The sequence below is a fragment of the Canis lupus genome, chromosome 21, assembly GCF_003254725.2.
Source record: "Canis lupus dingo isolate Sandy chromosome 21, ASM325472v2, whole genome shotgun sequence".
Lineage (NCBI taxonomy): Eukaryota > Metazoa > Chordata > Mammalia > Carnivora > Canidae > Canis > Canis lupus.
Window position 1 is genome coordinate 35,754,365 of NC_064263.1, and position 15,149 is coordinate 35,769,513.

A 15,149-nucleotide genomic window follows, 5' to 3' on the forward strand; every position below is an offset into this window, starting at 1 on the left:
TTGTTATGTGTCTGTTTCTTTCTCTCCTTTTTTGAGAAAGCTAAGCCAGCGGTTCGCAAACTGGCACACGCATCAGAATCACCTATGAGGCTTGCCAAAGTGCAGACCGCTGGGCCTACCCTCTGAGTGTCTGATTTAGGAGGTCCAGTGTGGGGCCCTGATCACATGCAATTCTAGGTTCTCAGGTGATGCTGATGCCTCAGGCCAGGAGGGCCCCTTTGAAAACCACTGAGCTAAGCTCTCACAGCATCTTTTTTTTTTTTTTTTTTTTTAAAGGCAGAAACCTAGTCTATAAAGTGTTTTTGTAATTGCTGGAAAGTGCAAAGTTATACAACCCAGCCCTCTAAACTGAGCTGCTCCTGCAAGGGCATCTGGGTTTCTCCACACACAGGGGACTAGTGGAAACACCACTTAGCACAGTCTTGGGGGAATTCACACAACTCTTTGGATCTCTGGCCGCATGGGGAGCGTGGTGGTTGGGACTTAGACAGACTGGGGTTCAAATCCTGGCTCTGTTGTTCCTTTGCTGCCATGCCACAGACAGCTCTTGGCCCTTTTGCAACCTTAGCTCTAATTTGGAAATACTGGTCCATGGCACCTATGGACTTGAGGGTTTGTTTTCTTTTTAAAGATTTTATTTATCCATTCATGAGAGACACACAGAGAGAGAGAGGCAGAGACATAGGCAGAGGGAGAAGCAGGCTTCATGCAGGGAGCCCGATGTGGGACTTGATCCCAGGTCTCCAGGATCATGCCCTGGGCCAAAGGCACACTAAACCACTGAGCCACCCGGGCAGCCCATTTTTTTTAAGTGCTTTAATCATATTGCAGTATACAAATATATCAAATCAAAATGCTGTACACCTTAAACTGACACCATGTTACATGTCAATTATATCTCAATTAAAAAAAAAAAAAAACCCCACGTAGTATCTTTAGGTCACCTGAGTGGCTCGGTCCCTTAAGCAGCTGACTCTTGATTTCGGCTCAGGTCATGATCTCAGGGTCCTGGGCTCTGTGCCCAGCAAGGAGTCTGCTTGAAGATATTCTCTCTCCCTCTCCCTCTGCCCCTCCCCCTGCTCATGCTCATGTGCTCCCTTGCTCTCTTCCAAATAAATAAATCTTTTAAACACACACATACACACACACACACACACACACAGATAATGTCTTAGTGGGACTATAAAATCTAGCTGAGTGAATTTGGGTAAATCCTTGCCCTTAGTGTTGTGTTTTCCAGCCTTGTATGTCTTAAAACCTTCCCTAACATGAGCAATGTGGCAATGGCGAGCTCCTGGCACACAGAAGGTACCGAGGGAGGAAAACTGAGTCCATGCACGCTTCTCTTTGCAGGGATTGACCTCGAGAACATTGTTTACTACAAGGACTGCACCCACTATTTTGTCATGACTGCCAAGAAGCAGAGCCTGCTTGACAAAGGTGTCATCATCAACGTAGGTATCTCTTGGCCACGATGTCCTAACTGACTTTCCCCTGGTGACCTAGCAAGTGCAGGAGCAGATGCTGTCTGGCCAGAAACTGAGCAAGGGCGGGGTGAGGGGGGCAGGCACGAACCACCTCCCACAGCTCTCTTTCTCTCCGTGCTGCTGTGAGTATGGAATGGGGCAGCCCACACCCGTACACGCAGACGTGTCTCTGCAGAGAGCTGTGGGGTGGGGGCGGAGAGCCTCACCCGGGTGTTAGCATAACCCTTTGACCCCAAGAGATGGGTGGAGCTTTTCCTTCCCCCGCACCTCATTCAACCCTGCCCCTGTTTCGGGGAGGTCTGTCATTTGGAGGCCGATGGGGGGGCTCCTTGTCCTGGTGGGACATGGACACAGCATTCACTTGTGTTCACAAGTCCCTCTGTGGCCCTCTGGTCGTGGTGTGCCCGGGAGCTCTCTGCTCTCACGGTCAAAGGCTCCACAGGAATCTTGGCTCTGCCACGGATTAACTCATGGTCAGGACCATGACTATGAGGCTCAACTCATCCCAGCTTCAGTCTGCTTCTGTGCAGACTGGGAATAATGGTTTCTGTCTGAAAGACTCGTTTGCAGGAGTAAATGAGAAAATGTATACAGAGCCACAGACCCAGAGCTGGCGCCTATAGGGGGGTTTATAGATGCCCCCTGTGACTTCTCTCTGGTTGGGACACCTGCTTTTTTATGCCGCCGGCTTCCTGGCCTCCGTTTCCTGCCTTCGCGTCTTCATGCTTAAACAGCGTACAAGGCTGGAAGGAAGCAGCACATGGAGCAGAGGGCCCTGGGCTGGAAGCTTCTTTGGTCAGAAGCTTCTGAACCCTTCCAGAGCCTCTGTTCCTGTCCTGGCCACGGCCTGGTGCTTCAAGATAAGGATCATGCCATCCGAGGTCAGCCCGCTCTCCGGGGGTCAGCCTATCGCCCAGGCGGCGTGGTGACCGTTCATTGTTGCTTGTCGGACAGGAATGTGCCTGTCCTCTCGCCACATCGTGCTGGCCGCCGGCCGGGTGGCATTAGTAACCCAGCCCTCCCCTGGGCCTCCTCCGTGCGGCTCAGGTCCTTGCTGAGAGCCTGAGCTGCAGGCAGGAGGCTGTGAATGGTGGGATGGGGGGTTGGAGGAAGCGGGCTGAGCACAGCCAGCAGATGTGTGAGCGGTGGGTCTCAACATCTGGTCCTCCAAGGCTGACCAGTCCGGGGGACACGGGGTGGTGTCCCCTTCTTTCCTCTGCTCCAGGCATCCCTCCCAGAGTTCCCCCTCCATCAGGAGGCAGTGAAGGACGATCTGGGGTCCAGGGCTGCAGGCACAGTGGACACCTTTGCAAAGAGGGGGACCCCTGGGGAGTCAGGCCCAGTTGAACATGGGTTTCCTATTTCCCTGGCTGAGTGCTCCAGCCTCTAGGACACCAGGGTTCCCTCCGGGCATCCCAGGGCACTTGTCCAGGCCACGACACGTTTCTCATGGTGACTCAACTCTTTAGCAGTTGTCAAAGCCCCTCCACGCCCCCAGGCCCCCGTCACGGCGCAGGTGGGCAAGCGTGACTCACTCGGAAGCCATCGTGACTGCGGGAGATCTGGGAGCGGATCCCGGGCCTGTGGGTGTCCTCACCGAGGCTTTTCTTACCCTCACAGACTCCAGGGGCCTCTCCCGAGCTGGTTTCGAGGGGCCTCTAGGCATCAGATGGGAATTCTCATCTAGAAATGATAGGCCACAGGCTGGACGTGAGAGAGGTGGACGCCCATTTGGTTCGGGAGCTCTGGCCTTGGGTCTCCGCGTGTCCTGCCAAGCCCTGTAGCATGTGCATAGCTGGGAGCTGGGCCATCTACCCCAAGCCACTCAAATTAACATTCCTCCCATGCTCCCAGGGGAATGGCAAGTCCTCTCTCATTTCCCCTCCCTGCCTGGGTCAGCATCTTCCTAGAGGCACACGGAGGAGCCGAGGGAATGTGCTTTGAAGAGGGGTATTTTTGGGACCTCTCCGTTCACCGTCCCGGTCTCCTCTCCACACTGCTAAGCAAGGGAAATTGGTCGTGTGACAGTAGGAAGAGGTATGAGAGAAGAAAAGTGAGGGACAGCCTGACAGAGGGCTTCTGGGCCAATGCCGGGTGCAACGGGGGTGACGTAGTTTGGTGTGAACATATTAGAATTTCTGGAACAAGGTATTTGAAATCATGGCTATTAGGAAAGTTGCCACAGTAGGTGACTGTGCTTGTGGGTGTGGCTGTGCCTTCTAAGACCTTGGTACATGCTCCTGTCGGTGCCTTGGGTGGGTCCAGGAATGTGTTTCACCATACGCTGTGTTGGTGCCATCACGAATTACACAGGACAGAAATTCCCATGCATTGAACATTTCCCACGTGTCAGGAGCCAGATTGGAGATTCTCTGTCTCTGATTTCCTTCGGTCCCCACTGTGTGAAGTGGATTTTGTTATTCCCATTTCACAAATGAGAAAATGGAAACTCCAAAGAGTTTGATAATTTGCCCAGATTTACTCAGTAAACAGCAAAGGTGGATCTGACCTAATGCTCCAGATAACCCCAAGGCCTGTGTGGGCCCTTACACACTGGTTCCCACCCACTCCCCAGCACCCCCCCCCCCCCGCCCTTGGGATCTGCACTTTCTCTGTCACCTTTTGGGGAAGAGAGCTGTCTAGTTTCTTAGCCACATGACAAGCAGATTAGACTCTGGGAGTCGTCCTACAGGTCACTGCCAGCGTCCCTCCGGGACGGATGACCTGCCCCTGGGAGCCAGGGCTCTCCTCCTCCCAGCAGGGAGCGGGAAGCCTTACAGTTGGCACCGCAAGAGCAAAGCAGAGCCGTGCGTGGCCCGAGCCCACCAAGGAAAGAGAGAACTGGTTCTGGAGAGGAGGTTTGAGAGCTCTGGCAAGCACCCATTTCTTTTCTGGTCACGTTTGACCACTAAACACAGCATGTCGGGATCTTTCTCGTTTAGCTTAGTCCGCTATAAAATCGCTATTACTTGCTCGCTCCTTTGTCCTTCAGTTTTCCTGGAAGTTGTCACAAGAACCAGCCGTGTGAAATACACTCCCGTGTTTACCGCAAGGCCCTTATTGAGTAAACTGGCCGTTACAACACCAGGTTCTCTGTCAAAATTCCTACGTGAGATCGTTCTTTTAGAATTTAGTGCCAGGAAAAAAAAAAAAATCTCCTCCCCCAGGAATTTCTATGCTTCCTTCTTTCTGATAAGGAAAGCCCTGCCATGTATCACATTTCCCTTTTGCCTTGGATGCCAGGAAGCTCAAAGCCAAGTGTGATGTGTAACCGCAGCTCTGTTAACCCTTACAGACGGCCGACTTGGCTCCTCTTGATCCCTTTGGACCTGATACCCTGTTCGGATCGGCTTTGTTGTACAGACCCCTTCCGAGTCCTTTTGCGAAGACCCGGGTATGAACACTTGCCCTTCACAGAGGCAGATTGCTGCACTGGGCTCTTGCTCTCCCCGCAGGACTACATCGACACAGAGATGCTGCTGTGTGCAGAGAATGTGAACCAGGACAACCTGCTTTCCTACGCCCGCGAGGCTGCAGATTTCGCCACCAATTACCAGCTGCCATCGTTGGACTTTGCTATGAACCATTACGGGCAGCCCGATGTGGCCATGTTCGACTTCACCTCCATGTACGCCTCGGAGAACGCGGCCCTGGTGCGCGAGCGCCAGTCACACCAGCTACTCGTGGCCCTGGTGGGCGACAGCTTGCTTGAGGTAGCGCCTGCATTTGGGCCCCTCAACCCCACCCCTACATCCCATTCCTGGTAGGAGACGGATCCCTGCACTTATGGTGTGGCCAGAAGCATCTGCTGTCATGCAGCCAGGGGAAGGACAGGCTCCCTCCCTGCTGGTGGCCCAGACTCAGCCAAGCCCATCCCGGCCTCTGGCTTGCACCTGGCCTGCCCAGGGGAGCTCGTTCTGCTTTCCTCTCCCGCCTCTGGGCTCTTCGGGCTGACCTCTTTGCCAAAGTACAAAACTAGCCGGCCCTGCCCTGGACCTCATGGGCTGTCCTCTTCAGAACACGGACGCCCTCAGCTGGGCCACAACTCCTTCCTCACGTGGGGAGGCCTTGCAGCCTGGAGATCGTAGAGGATGCAAAAAGGCATGTGGGCCCCAAAGCCCAGTTTCCATCCATGGCCTCCCTGCTCAAAATGCTTCCCAGGGAATCAGCTCATGCAAGGATCCTCAGATTGAGTGTTTTCAGAAGGGTTACATTTTTATCTTTAAAGTAAGCACTAAGCAAAAAATGTTTATCCCAAATAAGAGTCAAATTCCAAACCAGGCTCTGGGTGCCCATGGGACGCTTCCGTTAGAGCTTAGCTCGCCACGGTGTGTGGGCTGTGATCTGCCCCCGCTCTGTCCCCGTCTCCCTTCGCAGCATTCTGTCTCGTGACGCTCCCACTCCTCCGTTCCTCCGCCAGGCCTTTGCCCACGCTGTTCTCGAGCAGATTAAGATTAGAATCATACCCATTCTTTAAAATCAGCACAAATGCAACTCTTTTGTTCCCCGTTTCCCCGTTCCCCCGATTTCCATCTCCCTCTCCAGGGTGGACATTTGCCTTGTCTCCTGTGAGCCTCAGGGCAGTTGCTCTGTCTCTATGCCATAGCACCCTCTACGTGGGACTTTGTGCCGTAGCTAAACGCGTTTGTGGTGCATCCTGGGGAGCTGCCCTGTCACCCCACACTCCCTCCAGTGCCTTGCACAGGCTTAGCAGACACTGAGTGCTGGATAGAATGGGATAGCAGGAGGTGCGTGTGTTGGGGGGATGGGGGGATCTTTAGCACCAACCAGAGTTTTGCATGTTTTCTTCTCCAGCCCTTTTGGCCTATGGGCACAGGCTGTGCCCGAGGCTTCCTGGCAGCCTTTGACACAGCATGGATGGTGAAAAGCTGGGACCAGGGCACCCCTCCCCTGGAGCTGCTTGCTGAAAGGTGAGTATTGACAGCAGGGCTTCCAGCTGGGGGCATGGCTGGTTCCAGAGCTCAGACAGGAAAGGGAGCAGGGCTGGCCATCAGGTGGCTCCTGGATGAACTTGGAGCCTTTGTCCTCTTTCGTTTCCTTCCCAGGTATGGCCTGAGTTGATAATCAGGATCCCCAAGGAAACACTCTCTGTTATGTTTTACCTCCTCCAGGGTCTTCTCTGGGGGCCAGGCCCTTAGGACCTGAATGCAAAAGAAAAATCTAGATCTGGAGTGGTCCTGGAGTTAGGGTTCCCAGCACTGCCTGGGCACTGTGAGCTGGAAGCGGTTGAGGGGAAGCCTCCACTGCAGCGCAAAGTGTCCTTTCCTGCGGAGGCTGGGCTTCTGACCTGTCAGGCCTCTCTGGCTGTTGCTGAGATCCAGGGCTTCCTCCCGGACCCCTGCTGCTGGCCACGTGGCTGTAACAGCTGGCCGACTGGGAGAAGTCAAGACCGGCGGGTGGGACAGGCCTCTGCTGGTCTTGGGTGTGGAGGCCTGTGGTCACAGGGGACAGGTCACAGGAGGCAGCGTGGCTGAGTGGTGGTTATAGCAAAACCACACGTCCCTCTGCTGCCCGTTCTGGTCCCTGCCCTCTGCTCGGGGACAGGAGGCCAGCATCACTGCCTTTGGACGCCCTCCCAACCTTTTGGCTGTTCCCCATGTCGTGGGTCTCAGGAACCAAGGGGGCTAGGTATTTCAGGGAAGAGGTGTACAAACACAGCCAAAGCAAAGCCATCAAGAGCAGGGGAAGGGGTGCAAGCAATGAAGGCCTGAGGCTGCCAGAGCGATCCCTGACCCCTGGGCTCGGCCTCCTCCTAGGGAGAGTCTTTACCGGCTGTTACCTCAGACCACCCCGGAGAACATCAACAAGAACTTTGAGCAGTACACACTGGACCCAGGGACACGGTACCCAAATCTCAACTCCAACTGTGTCAGGCCCCATCAGGTACGTCCTTCCCTGGGCCCCGTCTGGACCATGCTGCACCGAGCGGTGGGCAGCACGTCACGCGTAAAACCTTGCAGCTTCCCCGGGGCTGAGGCCACCAGTGGCTCCTGGCTCGGAAGTGGGCCCAATCCCTCTCCCTGGGAGAGCCGCAAGAGACAGCTAGGGTCAGCGTCTCTCTAGCCCACAGGAAAGAACTAGAACACGTGCAGTGTCCGTCCACATCTGCACACACGCTGACATGTTTATTGTCGCCGTGTGTCGGGGTCACGTGTCCATTTCAAATGGTCTGCTCGGCCAACCATCGGGTCTTTTCAGTTCACAGTCCTGGAGTCCCTCTTCTTCCCATTGACTCAGGAATGCACAGCTGCCAACTTCTTCTGGCAACAGCACAACGAATGGTGGGATGTTTTCAAAATCAGCCGATTACGGCTGTTCGCACTTGAGTTCCCCCACATTTGGGTGGACATCTGCAGTCCCCTGGGGTCCCCGGCTGAAAAGCATGCCCTCCAGGCATAGGGGAAATGGGTGGTGGACGGGGAGTAGAAGCTGGACCGGCTTCAGGGAAACACTGGTGGGCAGCTGTGTGGTCGCTTTCGCTCGCAGGTGAAGCATTTGTACATCACTAAGGAGCTGCACCAGTGCCCTCTCGAGAGGCTGGGCTCGGTGAGGAGATCCATGAGCCTCTCCAGGAGGGGTAAGCTGCCGCCCCGGGTCAGGGGTCGGGGGGACACTTTGCTGGGGGGAGGCCTGCGGGGTGGCCGTGGGGGCACGGGCCCTGCAGCCCACTGGGCTCTGCTGCTCTGACCTGTGTGACCTTGGCCAGGCAAGGTCCCTCTCCTCAATACCTCAGTTTGAGGAAAAATCCATAAAGCTGGGACAAGGGCAACACCAACCACAGATTGATTGGCAAGGCGTGAATACATGTCGAGCACTGAGGACATCCAAGGGAACTGCCATTACTTCCCCGAGCCTCGCTTTTCTTTCCCTGCTGCCGCCAGCCTGGAGCTCCCGCCTCCCCAGCTAGATAGCAGGCCCCACGTGCTGCACTCTCTTTTCCTAGAGGAGGGAAGGGATGGTTACCTGAGTAACCCCCTCCACCCCCACCCCGTCGACCAGGCCTCGCTTGGGCCACCATCCTGCTGAAGGACCTCTGGTGTCTGTTGCCTGCCCAGACCCCGCGCCCTCCCTGCCACCGGGCACACACAGCCTCACCAGCCTCCCCTCCCTTCCCTTCACACCACGTGCCCCTATAATGAACCAACAAATCATTGTACACAGCCTGGCAGGCCGTTCTAGATTCTTCCCACGGCACGGCCCTTTTCTGTTTTCTTGCAATGCCTCACTCAACAGTCCTCAAGGAGCAGCTGGGATGCGCCTCCTCCAGGACTCTCTGGCGAGTCCCCCTGCCCTGCAGGCCAGGGGCAGAGCTGCTCGCGTGCTCCCCTGGTACCCGCTTCTCTGCTGTCACAGCGCCACCTGCCACCACGTCTGCCGGCCCCACCAGATGGGATGTTGGCAGGGTCCGCACGGTCTCACCTCTGTGCTTGTCTGGCCAGAGGGTGTCTTGGGGGCTCTGCTGCAGGGGAACATGCATCCTGTCCCAGCATCCTGCCCTCCTGCCATGCTCTTGACATCTGTGCTGCTCCTCCTGGTCCCCGGGGAAGCTGCAGAGCTTTCCCAGGGCGCTCCAGCACTGTCTGTCTCCCCTTGCCACAGAGTTAGACATCCGGCCCAGCAAGCTCTTAACCTGGTGCCAGCAGCAGACCGAGGGCTACCAGCATGTCAACGTCACCGACCTGACCACATCCTGGCGCAGCGGCCTGGCCCTGTGTGCCATCATCCACCGCTTCCGGCCTGAGCTGATGTGAGTTGGGGGCTCAGGCTGCACCTGCTGAGCCCTTCGGGGCCCAAGGGGACCCTGGAGACAAGGGCAACCAGGGACGTTCCGCTGAATGCAGAATCTTGGCTCAAAATAGATCTTTGAGTTTTTCTTAAGTTTGTTCTTTGCCGTTTGCACGGAGTTCTCTGTCAGCAGCTTGATTGCCTTGTGTTCCTAACACGCGGGGAGCAGAAGCAGCTCTGGCCGTGTGCTTACGCTTGTCCCCGCATCCCCTCTGTCATCATGCTGGGAGATGGAGAGTGCACACCTCAGCAGTCTCCCCACAAGAGAGAAATTAAGGGCAAGACCTAATTAAGGGCAAGACCAGTTCGAGTTTTTTTGCCGACAGAAGAGTTGGATCTGAGATGCAGGCCACTTAGCTCTGTGGCCCTGGGCAGGTCACTTACCTTCTCTTAGTCTGTTTCTTCATCTGTAAATTGGGAACGATGGCAACATCGGTAAGAAGATGCGACACGCTTTGCGATGTGAAGGCCCAATACGTCTATTAATGTTGGATTCACATCAACTGCAGAGTCGCTGCACACCCACGAGTACATTCTTCCAGAAGGCTGAAAGGAAACCTACCGGGGGGCTAACTGTCGGTACTTTTAGGAAGCGAGGCTGCCTCGAGAAGGGGTGGGGCGCACACTTGTTACTTTATATGTTATATGTCCCTTGATTCTTTCCTTTTTTTTTCTTTTTTTAAAATATCCATATACTTTTTATAGTTAAGAGCACAAGCACGTAAGGGAATTATTTAAAAATAAAGTAGCTGATAAGTTTTCCAAAGACGTAGAAGTTATTTTCCAATTGTTTCAGCCCAGGCAGCAGCGGCATTGTCATGGCCTAACTCTGATCTGGTCCCCACCCCAAGTGAGGAGGAGCCTCCCTGGGTAGGGGTGGGGTGGGGAGGGCAGCAGGGGGCTGGGGTGCTTGGGGGCAGGGGCTGGGCTCACGGCTCCCCCGACTCCCCCAGCCTGCCGAGACCCAGCAGAGTGTCACCCGTTAGTGCTCCTTATGGGTACATTTCTTCAGCTCCTCATACCTCTGTCTCCTGTCCCTGAACTTTACTTTGTTTTGATGCTCCAGCAACTTTGACTCTCTGAACGAAGACGACGCTGTGGAGAACAACCAGCTGGCCTTTGACGTGGCCGAGCGTGAGTTCGGCATCCCCCCGGTGACCACGGGCAAGGAGATGGCATCAGCCCAGGAGCCCGACAAGCTCAGCATGGTCATGTATCTCTCCAAGTTCTACGAGCTCTTCCGGGGCACCCCGTTGAGGCCTGTGGGTAAGGCCCTGCTTTGGGACGGGCTCCGCTGGGCCCTTGGGCCATCTCTGCCCTGCACCCGTGTCCAGTGGCTCTCCACACTGTTCTGAGGCTGGCCCCTGCCTTCCCTCTCACTTGGAGGCCAAACCTGGGTGGACCCCACCCCCAGACCTGTGTGTCTAAGCTGGTGTGTGGCAGGTGCCGCGAGAGGCTGCAGGGCTGCCCCTGGGCCTCTGGGAGGTCACTGATAGAGCTGCATCAGTCCCCTTCCCAGTCCACGCGGATCTTCAGTCGAGGCTGCGGGGATTATTCAGAGGGACCTCATAGCAATGGCACCGCCTGAGTCCTGGGCTAGTGGGGGCAGGATCTGAGCTCTGTCATATTTTTATTTCCTAACAGATTCTTGGGGCAAAAACTATGGAGAAAATGCTGACCTCGGCTTGGCCAAATCCTCCATTTCTCATAACTATCTCAACCTCACATTTCCAAGAAAGAGGACTCCACGAGTAAGTTCCGGCCTGGTTTTTGTTTGATTTCTCTCTGCCTGTGGACGAGGCCAGGGGAATGGGAAAATGTCGTGGTCTTGGTCTGTTAATGCTGATAAATTGTACAGCTCATGGAAGACGTGAGTCAAGCCCAGTTCAGTGACACAAGGCTGTTGGAAGCGCCACCCCCCACCCCGGCCCCCGCCGGCGCCATATAGCCAGCTTCAGTGACCTGAACGTGGTTACAGGAAGGGCATGGCACAGAGCTGAGAGGTCATGGAGCTGAGTGCTTTTTAAAGTAGGTCAGTTACACCACGGCCGTGAGTGGCGGAGGTGTATGGTGATGCGACGTTTCTATGTTCTGTTCCATTAATTTCCCCCCTTCACTCATTCAACAAATGTTTATTGGGCCCTACTGTTTGGCAACATTAGGACTGAATTCTTTTGTTTCTTTTAAAAAAAAATTTTTTTTTTAAAGAGAGAAGGCAAGGGAGGAGAGTCAGAGAAGGGGGGGTGGTGGAGAGAGAGAGAGAGAGAGAGTCCCAAGCAGGCTCCATGCTGAGCTCAGAGACAAATGTAGGACTTGATCTCACCACCCTGAGATCATGACCTGAGCCAAAATCAAGAGTCAGTTGCTTAACCAACTGAGCCACCCAATCACCCATTTTTTTTTGTTTGTTTGCTTTTGACAAGAGTTGCAAATACACAGAGGTGAATAAGGTATGCCTTTGAGGAGCTCAGAGCCTAAAGAGGTTCCCAAACTTTCCTGACTTATACCACCCTTGGTGTCTCCGTTGATTTTTATCACAGTGCCCCTAGATCCAAATACCTAAAAGTTCTGTTCACAAAGTAGTTAAGTCCAAATAACTTGGTAGGGGCATTTTACAAGGTGTATGACAGATTTATGCCATGTGTCCTTAGAAAAGTCAAAGTAGACTATGGCTCTTCTGCAAGCTCCCCATGGGGCCATGGGGTGCCTTGGAACACAGTTTGGGAACTGTGAGGCTAATGAGCCATTATAATTTTACTTGAATGACAGCATGTCTGTGGTAGGTGTGAGGCAAGCTATCTTGCTTAATGTGCTCATGCTGTAGATCAAAAACTGAAGACCCCGAGATGTTACGTGTCAAGTTCTCATATAAAACTTGCCTCCCGGGATGTCTGGGTGGCTCAGCGGTTGAACGTCTGCCTTTGGCCCAGGGTGTGATCCCAGAGTCCCAGGATCGAGTGCCCCATCGGGCTTCCTTCATGGAGCCTGCTTCTCCCTCTGCCTGTGTCTCTGCCTCTCTCTCTCTCTGTGTCTCTCATGAATAAATAAAAATCTTTAAAAAACAAAAACAAAAAAACCTTGCCTCCCTCCCCAGGGCGGCAGGGCCGCGGAGGGTGTGTGTCTCAGATTCCCTAGGCTACCACAGTCTCCTACTTGTGGTCAGTCATGCCTGGTCCTGCCAGCCCCTCCGCCCAGGGTGGGGCTGGGGCCACGTAGCCTCCTTTCTTTCTCTGGGCTGTGTGAGCCAGTGGTCACTTTTTCCGCTGAGGTCTGCGCTCCCTGGAACATTGCAGCCTCTGGGCTAGCTCCAGGTGTGGGCATGGAATGCTCTTCCACACCCTGTCTCTAGGAAGGGATGGGCCAGCAAGGCCAGCGCTGGGGAGGGCAGGTGTGCAGGTCCGCTGGGCTTTTCAGCAGAGCTGCTCTGTCCCCTCTCTGCTCCCCTGAGCTGCCCTGTTCAGAGGCTCTGTGTGAGGGCTGCGTGACCCACCACACAGCCCACTGAGTGGAAGTCGTCTTCTGGAGACTAATCATAGGCTTGGTCCACCCCAGCCCAGCTGTTGTTCCTCTAAGGATCCCCGCTTCGGGCTTCCCCATCCGAGCAAGCCAGTGCAGCCTTCCTGGAACCTGTCTGACAAAGACATTCAACGCCTTTCTCTGTCCACCTGCTTTCTCCCACTGCTTAGCCCACAACTGGGAACAGCAGGGAGAACTGGAGAGGATTGTTTCAACCTTTCACTCACCACACCTCCGTGTACAGAGTGAGGGAGTTGAGCAGTCTGGCCAGCTCTGGGTCTCGTCGTGGGACTGGTCAGCAAGCACAGCCGGGCCCCCTCCGAGGGCTGCTGGGTCCTCGCTCCACTTCCACTGGCTCTGCTAGAAGACGCAGGAGGGGGGTGGGTAGGCTCTGCCGGGCCTGGCCCTGGCTGAGTTTGAACCATGTCCAGTCGCTCTCCGGGCTGTGCCCATAGGCTGCCCATCCTCAGAGGGGTCCAGTCCCTCCCACAGCTCCATTTATGTCTAGGATTTACCCTGCTGTTTGGATAGGTAGAAAGACTAGGTCATTGAAGTAAGTGTTCGCCATGGACATTACTTTTCCTCTTTCTTCTCAGATTGATTGCTTCCTCTGGGCAGGTTGGTGAGTCAGTAAGCCCACTGGGTCACATTCTGTCTTCGTCATCACTGAAATGCCCCAGACACTGTCCGCTGCTCCATGTTAGTGCAGTGATTGGGCCTCCTCCCCATCGACCACATGTCTTCCTGTATCAGGATACATTTTGGTTTGGGGAGCATTTGCCATGCTCTTTGGTCGTGACATTTCTCAGCACTCCAGTTTCTCCCAGGATGGGCATGGATGATGTCTGGACAGGACACTCTGAAAACCACACACACAGAGGCTCCACCATAGTTATACCCAAAAGGTAGCAGTGCAGTCGGGCATGTGGCCCTCAGCACCCTAGCTCGTGTACCCCGATGGACTGGAGATGCAGGCTAGGCTGTGCTCGTGTGACTACACCGTAGCATGCACACACTATCTGTATGCGCAGATGCATCTGCATCAACCTCACCCCCCATTCCCCAGCTCTCTCTAAGTTTCAGAGGCGCGTCTTGGTGGGGGAACTGAGAAGCCTGTGTTTGTTCACAGCGTGGCACCTTAGCCTGGAGAGGGTCCATTCTTCTCTGCCGAGCCAGTCTTAAAAATCTCTCTCTCCCCTGGTTTTCCCTGTTGATGTTAAATTGTTGGCTCATCCCTCATCCCCAAGAGCATCCAGATCCCAACCAAAACTGATCACCTTCAGGCAACATAAAACACTCTTCCACCAGCAAGGACCTTGTGTCCTTTTAGAGAAGGTAATTTTTCTATCAATCTGCCAAGAGAGTTGTCCCTTGGGTGAGTGGTAAACTGTTGAGTTGACTGAGTAGCTCTGAAAACTGAGAGCCCATGCCTGGGCAAAGGTAAAGAGCTTTGAGGTTATATTTCCCTCTTTAAAAGCCCTCAGTCTGCTTCTGAAGATCTGCCTCTGATCTTGAAAGCATCAGCACAAAAGCCTGTGACATACAAAAATGGCTGGGGACTCCAGATCTCTCGTCATGATATGTGAACATGCATGGTCTGTCCTCCTGTGTGTGTGCTCTCCTAGACCTATGACATAGAGGTAATGCCTGGATTTATGGCCACTTCAGTCATTGCACACATGACGTTACATATAGACTCAGGGCACCTGGTCTTTGTTTCCCCCATTCTGAGCCCACTCCTTCAAGGACAACACAACACGGAGATGGTACTTGTCCATGAAAAGCCCATCCCAGAAGCCAGGTTGGTGGCCCCAGGGTATCTATCCTCTCAGCTGGCTGATTGTGACACAGCTTCCCCTCCAGCACTTGTCCTGGGACAGCAGAGTTCACAGAGCATGGCTCTTGTGGGTGTCTGGTCTCAGCAGTCAGGGTGCCCTGCCCAGCTCTCCTCTCCTCACCCCTCCCACACAAACACTTTCCAAAGCAGCCAGGTGCATGAAGTAAGGAGGTGTCTCCTCCTTCCTGATTGACCCAGTGTCTATTTGATGCCGGGTTCTCCTCTCAGTGCTGGGGGGAGAGCAGAGAACAAGACAAGGACCTTGCCCGAGAAGGCTGCTCTACAGGGATCGTCTGAATTCCTGTCCGCTTCCCCAGCTGCTCTCACAGAACCCCCACCCAGCAGACAGAGCTCCCCACTAGGTTTCTAGCACTTCTCCATTCAGAGATGTGAAGAAAGCCCTGGAGAGTCAAGAGCACAGGTCCCAATACTGCCCAGCTGAGCTAGCAGAGGGCTTTCGAGCTGCCCCGCCGGCCCCTGTGATTTGCAGGCTGATCTCTCTC

General features: G+C 54.6%; 1 protein-coding gene across 13 annotated transcripts in view; it reads left to right on the top strand.

The window, feature by feature from the left end:
* The window catches only part of MICAL2 (microtubule associated monooxygenase, calponin and LIM domain containing 2), a 222,680-nt gene that overhangs the window by 91,904 nt on the left and 115,627 nt on the right, over nt 1–15,149 (top strand). For all 13 annotated transcript variants that reach the window (XM_025459499.3, XM_049099081.1, XM_049099082.1 and 10 more), the window contains exons 7-14: nt 1,354–1,454; nt 4,943–5,200; nt 6,303–6,418; nt 7,265–7,391; nt 7,995–8,085; nt 9,108–9,255; nt 10,360–10,559; nt 10,938–11,044. In XM_025459499.3, the coding sequence (XP_025315284.3) occupies nt 1,354–1,454; nt 4,943–5,200; nt 6,303–6,418; nt 7,265–7,391; nt 7,995–8,085; nt 9,108–9,255; nt 10,360–10,559; nt 10,938–11,044 (1,148 nt within the window). The remainder of the gene's footprint in view (nt 1–1,353; nt 1,455–4,942; nt 5,201–6,302; nt 6,419–7,264; nt 7,392–7,994; nt 8,086–9,107; nt 9,256–10,359; nt 10,560–10,937; nt 11,045–15,149) is intronic.